Source organism: Nycticebus coucang, chromosome 8 (genome assembly GCF_027406575.1).
Source record: "Nycticebus coucang isolate mNycCou1 chromosome 8, mNycCou1.pri, whole genome shotgun sequence".
Taxonomy (NCBI): Eukaryota; Metazoa; Chordata; class Mammalia; order Primates; family Lorisidae; genus Nycticebus; species Nycticebus coucang.
The window spans coordinates 134,961,059-134,974,505 of record NC_069787.1 but is presented as its reverse complement, the minus strand read 5'-3'; the positions used below and the strand labels follow the sequence as shown (position 1 = coordinate 134,974,505).

Here is a 13,447-nt window from a genome sequence, read left to right as displayed (position 1 = left end):
GTCTGCCTCACCTGTGGATGCAAAGTAATAAGGTAAAAAAAATAAACTGGAAAGTTTGCAGAGGAATTTGAGTCCCTCCCTCACAAAGAACTGGATCTGGGCGGCGCCTGTGGCTCAGTGAGCAGGGCGCTGGCCCCATATACCGAGGGTGGGGGGTTCAAACCCAGCCCCGGCCAAACTGCAACAACAAAAAAAAAGCCGGGCGTTGTGGCGGGCGCCTGTAGTCCCAGCTACTCGGGAGGCTGAGGCAAGAGAATCACCTAAGCCCAGGAGTTGGAGGTTGCTGTGAGCTGTGTGACGCAACAGCACTCTACCGAGGGCAATAAACTGAAACTGTCTCTACAAAAAAAAAAAAAGAACTGGATCTGATTTCCTTTAAGAAACTAAGCAGATGGCCCACTGAATTAGAAGAAACAAGTTAAATAAGTTAAAAGGACAAGACAGGCCATGGTCCTCTCATGCCTGAAAATACTCATCCCCTAAACGTAATTTCAGTCTTTTGTGTGGATTCATCCCCAGGCTATGACTTCCCTTCTTTAGAAGGGATATTTTGCGGGGAGTCCTGCATAGGAAGGCAAGACGGTTAGGGTGACAGGCAGAGAGCCCAAATCCTGGTGATGGAAAGGGTCAGTGAATTTATGAATGTGTGGTCTGTGGCATCTCAGCCTATTACCCAAACTAAGTTCCTTGGACTTGTCTACAGATACATTTCTTAGCACTGTTGGAGTTAAGAAATATGAGAAAACGAGTCCGGTTGCTGTTAATATTCTGAGTAAGAAGGAAAAGCAATTTTCCCCAGTCGGTGTTTAGTGGAATGAACACAGAGAAGGAAATTGTAGTTCTGATTTTGCCAGTGACTTCTCTAGATTCTTGAGGAGGTCGCTCCGTCTCACCATTTACTCAGAAGGTCCCCTTTTGGGGGGTGGTCATTCACCTGCAGGCCCACACATGCCTTTTGTCCCTGCTCCATCTAGTGGCACTGTGGCATCTCTACATTTGCAAAATTTGTGGTAGTGCAAGGATGGCTATACATTAAGAATGCTTTTTCTCTCATTTTTAAAGAGAGAAAATGATGATTTAACAAATCCAGTTTAGAAAGAAGTCCACAGTTGTCTAACTCTTATCTATGAAGTCCTCTCTGTGATTAGTACCTAATATAAACATTCCAAAGGACAAATTTTCTGAATATTATAAACATTTGATACAGTTTTTCTTTTTGGCAGAATGGTTCTATTTTTTGAGTTACATAATTCTGGAGTAAGAAGGGGCCATCAGGGTCATCCAGTGAGATAATTTATGTGAAAATTTCTGGTAGATGATAAATAATTATGACAAAAGTGACCTCTTGTAACTACAAGATTTAAATACTCAAACCCCTTACAGGGGTTTACATGACTTTCCTTAAGCTAAGTTTTTTTGCAGAGATGGGATCAGAAACCATACCTCCCAACTCCCAGTCCTGGGTTCTCAGCACTGGGTTTAGCCTTAAGCTATGCTGGTTGTGCTGGGGAAAGATGGCTCGCGCCAAACACAGCATTGCTTTCTGCTTTAAAATAACATACTTAATGGTCACTTGTCTTTGCTTTCCACCCCATATCCACATGCCCTCTAACGTGCTTTGATGTGACTGTGCTGTGTGTGTGGGTCCCTGTCTTACAGGTATAGCCAGTTCTAGTTATTCGAAGTAGCTCTGTTCTATAAAGTCTCTGTGAACACTGATTGAGTACTGAATCATTGCTTCTAGAGGAAATACAAGACTGATTCTTGGGAAACTTTGGTCAGATTTTTGTCAACCAATCAATACATAATTTTGTGTGTTTGTATTATTTTTTATTTCAGATTAAGGGAATATAGAATTAGGTTACATGTTTGTTGGGAAAAGTCAGAGTTGTAGTTGGTTTCTTCACCCAGGAGGTGTGCCGTGTACCCCGACATTGCCCCCGTCAGGTGGGGGCTTGCTCAGGCCTCCCTCCCTCCCTCTTCTCTCCCCCCTCACATCTTGAATTTAAAAGTGTTTTTCTCTCCTGTGGGCCTGTAGTTGTTCATCTACTAGTTACAAATTAGTATTGAGTATATGGGATGCTTTTTTTTTCATTCTTGTGATAACTTTACTAAGAAGGATGCTCTTCAACTCCATCCAGGTAAATACAAAAGACATGAAGTCTATCTTTTTATGGCTGAATAGTACTCCATGGTATACATACATATACCACAGTTTATTTTTCGTTCATGGGTCGATGGGCACTTGGGTTGTTTCCACATTTTTGTAAATGTGAATTGAGCTACTGTGTACATACCCGTGTAGATATTCTTGTGATGAAATGATTTATTTTTCTTCTGGGTAGATACCTAGTAATGGAATTGTGGGATCAAATGGTAGGTCTAAGTTTAGCTCTTTGAGGATTCTCCATACTTTTTTCCCAAAAAGGCTGTATTAGTTTGCAGTCCCACAAACAGTGTAAAAGTGTTTCCTTATCTCCACATCCCCACCAACATCTGCAGCTTTGAGACTCTGTGATGTGGACTGTTCTCACTGGGGTTAGGTTGTTGGGAGCTGAGGGTCCCAGTTTCCTGAACCTGGGTGACCTGGTTCAGTTACTGTGCTGAAGTAGAAAGTTCACCCTGAGGCCCGAGGAATTGAAAACAAAAGTGTGTAAAAACCAAAAGTAATGGGCACAAGTGTTAATATTATGAAGGGGCAGGGGCAGGGGCAGGGTAAGTGGCTCACACCTGTAATCCCAGCAGGCTGAGGCAGGAGGATCCCTTGAGCTCAGGAGTTTGAGACCAGGCTAAGCAATAGTGAGACCATGTCTGTACTAAATGTAGAAAAATTGGCCGAGCGTAGTGGTGGGTGCCTGTAATCCCAGCTACTCAGGAGGCTGAGGCAGGAGGATCACTTGAGCCCAAGAGTTTGAGGTTACTGTGAGTTATGATGATCGCACGTCACTTTATCCAGGACGACAGAGTGAGACTTCATCAAAAAAAAAAAAAACAAAAAAAAAACCCTTTGAGAGAAAATTTGGCCCACTATAGGCTACTAATCTGTGACCCTACGCCTACTCAGTTTCAATGATGGTGGGAGTCAAGCATGCCTTCCCTAGAAGTGTGGCAGTTTGGGTCACCCTCCCAGTTCAAGACCTATCCCAAATAAATATATAAATAAATATATTTGAGAGGTGTCACTGTTGGTATCTTTTATAGGTTTCTGGGGGGTATCCCTAAAGTCAGAAGTTTCAGAATTAAACTTCGATGATGTTCTGCCAGTAGCAGTGTCAGACCCCACAGAAGGGTCTGGGGCCTTTGTTCTGGTGGTTCCCCATACCTGTCCCTCACCCTGGCTCACACCTTCCTAGAAAGGTCTCAGAGTGTGTAGGGTCTTCTGCTTGATGCCTTAAATTCTCGTTTCTTCCTTGAGATAAGAAGGAAATAGGAAGAATGGAGATAAGGGTGGCCCAGCACTCCACCCTCTTCTAAGCTAGCTCAGGGAACACAAACAGGGCTGGAAGCTTCAGTTGCAGACTCCACATGTGGTAAGTGGATGTACTGAGACTCTCTTGAGGTGTTCGGAATGGAGTGTGTGGTTAGCATGCCTGAGAGCAGGCCAGAGTTTAAACACACTCACGGAAGCTTTTAACTTCTATTGTTAAGGAGTATTGAGGATGAGTGGGGAGGCTGCTTTATTCTTGTGGTTCGTGAGTACTGATTTGCAGATACTCTGAGGGTGTGTTGCAGCCACGCCAGCAGGAGGCTGTTTTGACTTGTGTTGGGTATCTAGGTATGGGCTATGTGAAGAAAGGTGGGGGTGTTTGTGGCTTGTGAATTTTAAGAACAGCACTAATTATGAACAACACACAGGTGCAGTGAGGATGTTGCCCTGCTAAGGATGGTGTCTGACTCTCCTGTGTTCTGTTTTGAGGGATGTAGATTTTTATTTTGTTGATATTTGTGTGTGTACCATGGCTGTCTATGTCAGAAGTGTTACAGGGAGTAATTATAGTTATTAAAAGCAATTTAAGGAATCCTATCAAAGCAGCACTAATGAAATATAGCTGCTGAATTTTTCCTATGATCAATGAGGATATTGTAGCTAAAATGAAAAATGTATTATTTGCAAAAAGTAGTTATGTTCCCCCACAATATTTTTTAAATGTGAGTAGCTTGCCAAAGTGAACAAAATGACTTATTTTCAACCTTGGAAGGAAAAGTCAATTAAATCTACAACCAAACTGTAGTGGCACCAAGGAGTTCAACTTGACCTCATCCGCCAGATGATAATCATCTTCCAAGTGTACAAACAAGGAAGCTTAGTTATCAAAGAATGAGAAACACATTTGTTCAAAGACCATTTACTGCTTTAACAAGAGGGGAAAGCTTGCCAAAAGTGTATAAACACCTAACCCAGTGCCTATTCGCAGGCTTAACATGTTCAAAGACTTGGGGGGCAATTTAACAATATCTTTGAAGTTGTGGGTGTTCATCACCAGATCTAACAATGCTTACTTTCTTGAGCCCTCTCCAAGGAGGCAAAGCAATTTATCTGACTTATTTTCATGACATCCTTGCGAGATAAGGCAACTACCATTATCTCTGTTGTGCAAATGGAGGAGCAGAAACACAGGGAGGAAGGTGGCAGGCCAGAGTTTAAACACACTCCCTGAAGCTTTTAACTCCTATTCTCCTATTTCGCTTTAACTACAGAAGACTAAACAATCATAAAATAAATAATTTTAAAAGAACCCTGTATTTGTTCATTCTCTTTTTAAGTTAAAGAATGGTCAATCAATTTTTCCTTGTCGGCCTTGGTAAGGAAAACTGTATAAAAGGATTTTCACAATAACTAGAATCCTATTGCACTGTAATGAATGACATATTTGTAAAGCTGTGATAGTCACTACTCTGCAACCTGCTGTATTCAGGTGTTGAGCCTTCAAAGGTGAAAAACATCTTCCCCATTCTTTTTTTTTTTTTTGCAGTTTTTGGCTGGGGCCGAGTGTGAACCTGCCACCTCCAGTATATGGTGCTGGCGCTCTAGTCCTTTGAGCCACAGGCGCTGCCCATCTTCCCCATTCTTAAAGGTCTTCCTGGAAAGAAAGATTATACATATATGGAGGTTTATATGTTGCAGTTGTGTGGTATTTACATTTTATTAATTTTTTTTTAGTAGAAACAGAATTTAATATAATATTCAAGTCTAGCATCTGCTATTTACAACAAATAAATATTGCCCCTCCCCAATCAGTAAACATTTTTTTCTTTTTAAATTTTATACAAATATTCAATCGCCCTCCTACCCCAAACCCTCCTTCCCCAGTAACCCCCGTCTCGCGTGGTCTTGTGAAGCCCAGGATGCAGCGGGGATGGCACTTGCAGTGGCATGAGAGTCAACATGGAGGGGACTCAGCTGGGGCTGTCCTCACTCACTGGGTGAAGAGCGTGGTCCATGAAGAGGGCTGCTCTCTCCTGTCCTGGGGGAGGGCTGGGCTGAGTGTGGGTGCGGCCCCCTCACTCTCAGCTGGCCCTGACGATGGAATCTTTGGTGCAGCCTGAGAAAGGCTAGAGTGGTGGGAGGAGCGGCCAGGACCCGGCAGAGGTCACAGGCCAGTGCCCGAGGGCACGAGGAGAGAACTGCAGTGGTCAGACCTGGTGGGTGAGTGGGTGCTCTGGGGTGCCTGCGGCACAGGTGGCAGTGACCTGCACCTGTAAGGTGTCAGGGAAGTGTACAGAGGCAGTGCCCGGGGCAGGGATCATGGTACCAGGGTACCGTGCCCGTCGGCACCACTCCTTGGCAACAGTCAGCTAGTCCTCTGGTTCCAGAGAGCAGAAGGCACCTAAGGCAGCGAGGGGTCCACGGAGGCCAGGTCAGCCTGACAGTGGCAGGCGTGAATCCCAGCAGCAGGTGGGGTTCAGGATGAAGGTGGAATCCAGGGGTGCCCTGGGCTGGCGGGTGGGCGGAAGGTGCCCAGCTGGCCTGGGCGGCTCTAGTCTATAAATTCTTAGCTCCTGGCCAGCCACACCCTGGGGAGATGCCCTCAGAAGATGCCCTTGGCAATCTTGAGTCCTTTCTGCTTCATGCGAGGGAGGGTTGAGCTGGCTCCATGCTTGACCTTTGCCCCTTTGGTGAAGGTCCGCTTCTTCAAGACAAAGTTATAGTTGGCAGCAGAGTTCATGGCATAGAACACGTTGGCGTTTTCAGGGATCTTCAGCTTCCGATCATCTGAAATAATTTGCACCAGCTTGTAGTCTTCTGGCTCATCCTCATCCAGGTTGTGTTTGTCCATGGCCTTGCGGATCACGGCTGGAGCCTTATCTTGGCTGGTCACCAGGATGCTCTTGTACATGTTGCCATTGTCCACATCCAGGCTGACACGGATAATGCAGCAGTCGCCCACCTGCTGGTTGTAGAGCGGCAGTGAGGAGCCATGGCCGCACACCCCAGAGACTGAACGCTTGTGGGTGCATGTGGTGGCCACGGGGGTGGTGGAGGCCGAAGAGGACGAGGTGCTGCTGGAGGCGGAGCTGATGTCTGAGGTCTCCGGGGTCGACTGGGAGGCTGACTCCCAAAACTTCTTTTCCTGACCATCAGGGGACTCCGGGACAAAGTTCATGTTGATCTCCTCCACGTCGGAGCTGGAGGAGCTGGCCGAGTGCATCGGCAAGGTCTCCACTGCTGAGGTAGGGGCCGCACCTGAGCTGGTCACAGGACTTGGAGTGGGAGCTGCTGCTGGTACTGAGCTCTGTGCTGGGCACCTGGCGGTCGCTCCACCATTTGACAATGGTTCTTCTTGGTCTTAAGGGTGTTGCTGGTGGACTCAGAAGGGGGCTCCAGCTCAGACGACAGGTTGTAGGTCTCAGCCTCGCTGAGCCGCGCCATGGCCCGGAACCAGGTCTGGAAGTGCTCATCAGGTGTGATGCTGTAGTTGTTGCAGGCCGACTGCAGCAGCTTGATCTTGGCAATCACTTGGAACTCTTTCCTCCTCTTCTCAAAGTTGATCAGTCTCCTATACAGATAGTCCTTCATGGCAGTGTCCAGCATCACCAGGTCAGTGAGGAACGTGCCCAGGTAGGGAACAGTGCCCTGGATGACACCTGTCTCCTTTGGCCGCTTCTGGGCTCTCTTGGGGTTCATCTCCAGGGTGGCAAACTTGGAGGTCCCCTCCTTGATGAGCAGCTCTCTGCTCAGTGAGTAGTTGTTGTCATCCGAGAAAATCTCTGACAGTTTCTGAAAATCCGGAAGCTGTCCCTGGAAACCTCCTCCCACATCTTCTTCAGCTGGTGGATGGAGTTGCTCTGCAGAGCAGAGAGGATGGCATAGAGTGAGGAGAAGTTCTTGAGGACCCGGCACTCCCTGGCTACCTCGATCCAGTGCTCCACCACCTGGGCCCTGTCTGAGGCCTTCATGCTCCGGTCCCCGAGGCAGGTGGTAATGACACAGTTGGCTACATTGTTGAACTGGGTGACAGTGGCACGGATGGTGGGTGCCAGGTGCTCTTTGCCCTTGTCCCTCTGGGACCAGATGGAGCCCGGGCAGTGGTAGGGCACCACCTTCTTGAACAGCTCCACGTCCATCAGTGTAAACTGCTCGGCCACCAGGTCAGGAGGGAACACCAAGAGGTGAGGCTTCTCCTCACTCAGCCCATTCTCTGTGACCACAGGTGGAGGCCAGGCAGGCTCTAAGGACAGTGCTGGCGCTGGATCTGGCTCAAGGGTTTGTGATAGAGCTGGCTCTAGCTCTGGGGCTGGCATGAGAGCTGACACCAAAACTGGCTCTAGCTGGAGAGGGGGTGCCTGAGATTCCTCCAGCTCTGGGGCTGGCTCTGGCTCCGGACTCGGTGCTAGAGCTGGCACTGGAACTGGCTCCAGCTCCAGGGTTGGTTTTTTTTTATTTTTGTACTTTATTGCCCTCCGTAGAGTGCCGTGGCATCACACAGCTCACAGCAACCTCCAACTCCTGGGCTTAAGCGATTCTCCTGCCTCAGCCTCCCGAGTAGCTGGGACTACAGGTGCCCGCCACAGCGCCCGGCTGTTTTTTTGTTGCAGTTTGGCCGGGGCTGGGTTTGAACCCGCCACCCTCGGTATATGGGGCCGGCGCCCCCTCCAGGGTTGGTTTTAGAGCTGGCACTGAAGCTGGAGCTGGTGACAGAGCCTCAGTCTCTGCCTCAAGGGGCTCTGTGTGCTCCAGCTGGGCCAGAAGGAGGTGGGCACGGGCGCTCCAGGTCTGAGCCAGGCATGTTGAGCTGTGCATAGGCCACCAGCTGCTTGAGGCAGGGAAAGTCTGGGGGCTGAAAGAAATCCTCAGAGTACTGGTCCAGCCAGGTGCCCAGGATGGAGGAGATGGCATTTTTAAGTTGGTCCTGGGGTCCGCAGTCCTCATGGGAGTAAGGGAGGATGCATCCATATCTAGAGGGGGCCGTGAGGGCATCACGTCTACCGTACCTTTTGAACAGCAGGTCCAGCACCTGCTGGGTGGTGGTGAAAGCTCTGTAGGTGCACGGGAAGATGGTGACGTAGGAGAGGTCACTGCCCTGGAAGGCGGGCACGAGGTGCTCCACGAGCTTCTCCAGCGTGCCTGCCTTCACGGTCCGCACCTTGCAGGTCTCATAGAGGTTGAGGGCCGCCTCGTTCTCATACCCGAGCCAGCGCTGGCCCTTGCTGGCTCCGTGGTGCAGCTGCACCCGGCGCAGGGAGTAGACGACCCTGTTGATCAGCTCCTCGCCGATCTCCTGCGTGGAGCTCTCCAGGAGCAGCAGGTCTGGGTCGAGCTGCGTGAAGCTGTGCAGCACCACCGGGCAGCGGTCGGGTGCCTCCAACCACACGGCGTCCCACACGCTGCGGCTCCTCCGAGAGCCTGGGAAGAGCGGATCGGCGCCGCCCGCAGGCCCAGCAGCCTCGGCCCACATGCGCTGCACCATGGACGGCTCGCGGGGGCCGGGCGGCTTTATTTCTTACTTTCTTCCCTCAAGTCTGTTTTTTTCCTCTCTTTTCCCATCTCTGTAAATGCCACTGCCCAAACCCTCAATCCAGTCTGTGCCTTTCCTGGGGTCTCATTCTGTCACCACACCCATCCTCTGTTCTATCTCAGAAAAATTCCCTGAGGCCTTGCGGTCTGGGCCTTCCTTGCCACTGCCCTGGTCCAGCTCTCCGGCTTCTGCGAGGACCTTCTGACTAGTTCACTGGCTTCTTATCTCGCCTCCACCCACCACCAATCCCTTCTCCACTGTGGAACCACTGATCTTACTCAAAGGCATACTGAGCAGGGTTTCTTCCCTGCATAATCCTTCCGTGATTTCATGCTGCAATTGAAACAACCCCAGGCTCTTATCCTCCTGAGATCTGGTCCCTGCTTACCACTCCAGGCTTGTGTTAAGCCAGTGATTTTTCAACCCATGTCCAGTGGGGGCTCTTAGGTGTGTCACAAAATTTTTAAAGATCATTAATTATTTTCAAAAGGCGTTTAAAGCACGGTAAATACATTCTTCATTTTTTAAACTCTTTTTGATCAACATAATTTAAGTGGGCTGAGGAAGTTTAATTACAGGTTCAAGTGTGCTGTGAGGTAAAAAAGGGTGAAAAGCACTGTTTTAGGTTTCTGGTCTCTTGCACTGTGCCCTGCCACGCCACCTCCTCTGACTCTCAGCGTTTGCACAGCGTTAGTCCTTCAGCTTCTCTGTGTATGCTGCACCGGCAGCTCCTGCACCTTCTCATCTCCAGCCTCAGCGTCCTCACCACCTCCTCTCAGTCCCAGGACGGACTCAACGCTTCCTCACAACGGGGCTCCTGCACCTTCTCATCTCCAGCCTCAGTGTCCTCACCACCTCCTCTCAGTCCCAGGACGGACTCAGCGCTTCCTCACATCCGTGGCTCCTGCACCTTCTCATCTCCAGCCTCAGCGTCCTCACCACCTCCTCTCAGTCCCAGGGCGGACTCAGCGCTTCCTCACACCCGTGGCTCCTGCACCTTCTCATCTCCAGCTTCAGGGTCCTCACCACCTCCTCTCAGTCCCAGGACGGACTCAGCGCTTCCTCACACCCGCGGCTCCTGCACCTTCTCATCTCCGGCCTCAGCGTCCTCACCACCTCCTCTCAGTCCCAGGATGGACTCAGCGCTTCCTCACACCGCGGCTCCTGCACCTTCTGATCTCCAGCTTCAGCGTCCTCACCACCTCCTCTCAGTCCTAGGACGGACTCAGCGCTTCCTCACACCGGGGCTCCTGCACCTTCTCATCTCCAGCCTCAGGGTCCTCACCACCTCCTCTCAGTCCTAGGACGGACTCAGCGCTTCCTCACACCGGGGCTCCTGCACCTTCTCATCTCCAGCTTCAGCGTCCTCACCACCTCCTCTCAGTCCCAGGGCGGACTCAGCGCTTCCTCACACCGCGGCTCCTGCACCTTCTCATCTCCAGCTTCAGCGTCCTCACCACCTCCTCTCAGTCCTAGGACGGACTCAGCGCTTCCTCACACCGGGGCTCCTGCACCTTCTCATCTCCAGCCTCAGGGTCCTCACCACCTCCTCTCAGTCCTAGGACGGACTCAGCGCTTCCTCACACCGGGGCTCCTGCACCTTCTCATCTCCAGCTTCAGCGTCCTCACCACCTCCTCTCAGTCCTAGGACGGGCTCAGTGCTTCCTCACACCGGGGCTCCTGCACCTTCTCATCTCCAGCTTCAGCGTCCTCACCACCTCCTCTCAGTCCTAGGACGGACTCAGCACTTCCTCACACCGGGGCTCCTGCACCTTCTCATCTCCAGCTTCAGCGTCCTCACCACCTCCTCTCAGTCCTAGGATAGACTCAGCGCTTCCTCACACCGCGGCTCCTGCACCTTCTCATCTCCAGCCTCAGTGTCCTCACCACCTCCTCTCAGTCCTAGGACGACTCAGCGCTTCCTCACACCGCGGCTCCTGCACCTTCTCATCTCCAGCTTCAGCGTCCTCACCACCTCCTCTCAGTCCTAGGACGGACTCAGCGCTTCCTCACACCGGGGCTCCTGCACCTTCTCATCTCCAGCCTCAGGGTCCTCACCACCTCCTCTCAGTCCTAGGATGGACTCAGCGCTTCCTCACACCGGGGCTCCTGCACCTTCTCATCTCCAGCCTCAGTGTCCTCACCACCTCCTCTCAGTCCTAGGACGGACTCAGCGCTTCCTCACACCGCGGCTCCTGCACCTTCTCATCTCCAGCTTCAGCGTCCTCACCACCTCCTCTCAGTCCTAGGACGGACTCAGCGCTTCCTCACACCGGGGCTCCTGCACCTTCTCATCTCCAGCCTCAGGGTCCTCACCACCTCCTCTCAGTCCTAGGACGGACTCAGCGCTTCCTCACACCGGGGCTCCTGCACCTTCTCATCTCCAGCCTCAGCGTCCTCACCACCTCCTCTCAGTCCCAGGACGGACTCAGCGCTTCCTCACGCCCGCTCCTCCTGCACCTTCTCATCTCCAGCTTCAGCGTCCTCACCACCTCCTCTCAGTCCTAGGACGGGCTCAGCGCTTCCTCACACCGGGGCTCCTGCACCTTCTCATCTCCAGCCTCAGGGTCCTCACCACCTCCTCTCAGTCCCAGGACGGACTCAGCGCTTCCTCACACCGCAGCTCCTGCACCTTCTCATCTCCAGCCTCAGCGTCCTCACCACCTCCTCTCAGTCCCAGGACGGACTCAGCGCTTCCGCACACCCGCGGCTCCTGCACCTTCTCATCTCCAGCCTCAGCGTCCTCACCACCTCCTCTCAGTCCTAGGACGGACTCAGCGCTTCCTCACACCGGGGCTCCTGCACCTTCTCATCTCCAGCCTCAGGGTCCTCACCACCTCCTCTCAGTCCTAGGACGGACTCAGCGCTTCCTCACACCGGGGCTCCTGCACCTTCTCATCTCCAGCCTCAGCGTCCTCACCACCTCCTCTCAGTCCCAGGACGGACTCAGCGCTTCCTCACGCCCGCTCCTCCTGCACCTTCTCATCTCCAGCTTCAGCGTCCTCACCACCTCCTCTCAGTCCTAGGACGGGCTCAGCGCTTCCTCACACCGGGGCTCCTGCACCTTCTCATCTCCAGCCTCAGGGTCCTCACCACCTCCTCTCAGTCCCAGGACGGACTCAGCGCTTCCTCACACCGCAGCTCCTGCACCTTCTCATCTCCAGCCTCAGCGTCCTCACCACCTCCTCTCAGTCCTAGGACGGACTCAGCGCTTCCTCACACCGGGGCTCCTGCACCTTCTCATCTCCAGCCTCAGGGTCCTCACCACCTCCTCTCAGTCCCAGGACGGACTCAGCGCTTCCTCACACCGCAGCTCCTGCACCTTCTCATCTCCAGCCTCAGCGTCCTCACCACCTCCTCTCAGTCCCAGGACGGACTCAGCGCTTCCGCACACCCGCGGCTCCTGCACCTTCTCATCTTCAGTCTCAGGGTCCTCACCACCTCCTCTCAGTCCCAGGACGGACTCAGCGCTTCCTCACACCGCGGCTCCTGCACCTTCTCATCTCCAGCTTCAGCGTCCTCACCACCTCCTCTCAGTCCTAGGACGGGCTCAGCGCTTCCTCACACCGGGGCTCCTGCACCTTCTCATCTCCAGTCTCAGGGTCCTCACCACCTCCTCTCAGTCCCAGGACGGACTCAGCGCTTCCGCACACCCGCGGCTCCTGCACCTTCTCATCTCCAGCTTCAGCGTCCTCACCACCTCCTCTCAATCCCAGGACGGACTCAGCGCTTCCTCACACCGCGGCTCCTGCACCTTCTCATCTCCAGCTTCAGTGTCCTCACCACCTCCTCTCAGTCCCAGGACGGACTCAGCGCTTCCTCACACTGCGGCTCCTGCACCTTCTCATCTCCAGCCTCAGCGTCCTCACCACCTCCTCTCAGTCCCAGGACGGACTCAGTGCTTCCTCACACCGGGGCTCCTGCACCTTCTCATCTCCAGCCTCAGCATCCTCACCACCTCCTCTCAGTCCCAGGGCGGACTCAGCGCTTCCTCACACCCGCGGCTCCTGCACCTTCTCATCTCCAGCCTCAGCATCCTCACCACCTCTCTGACCCCTTGCCCTCATCACCTCCTCACCATCCTCTCTGACCCTTCTGCTTTTTGACATTCTGTTGGTTACCTTCATAATGTTCATCAAGTGTTTTCCTAACTTGTGGTGAATTATTTGCTTATTATCTGTGTTTGTCATTGGGCTGTAAGCGTGGGGCCAGGACCAGGTACTCATCTGCCTGGGGACCCTGAGGCCTGCTGAGAGCAGCAGCTCAGGAAGTGTCCACCAGCCAAGTGAGTCAATGGTACGGGGCGGGAATAAGCCACTGACGGTCACTGCTGCTTTACCATCAGGTTCCTGTCGTTATGTTAGAACTCTTTCTAATTTTTCAGTTATGACATTAATGCAACAGTATCACAAAAAGGGTGAGAAGTAGAAAACAGTCACATTTCAATAAAATTTGTTATCAATTTGTATGTTCCCAGTCTCTTTTTATAT

At 52.2% G+C, this 13,447-nt stretch overlaps 1 protein-coding gene across 1 annotated transcript; it reads right to left on the bottom strand.

The window, feature by feature from the left end:
* Positions 1–5,261: 5,261 nt before the first annotated feature.
* On the bottom strand, positions 5,262–9,792 carry LOC128592290 (ral guanine nucleotide dissociation stimulator-like). Its single transcript, XM_053600192.1, is given in 8 exon segments — positions 5,262–6,648; positions 6,650–6,775; positions 6,777–7,227; positions 7,230–7,854; positions 7,934–7,948; positions 8,012–8,203; positions 8,205–8,397; positions 8,434–9,792. Coding segments are annotated over 8 exon segments (2,697 nt in total). The 5' UTR covers positions 8,910–9,792; the 3' UTR covers positions 5,262–6,029.
* Positions 9,793–13,447: the final 3,655 nt, after the last annotated feature.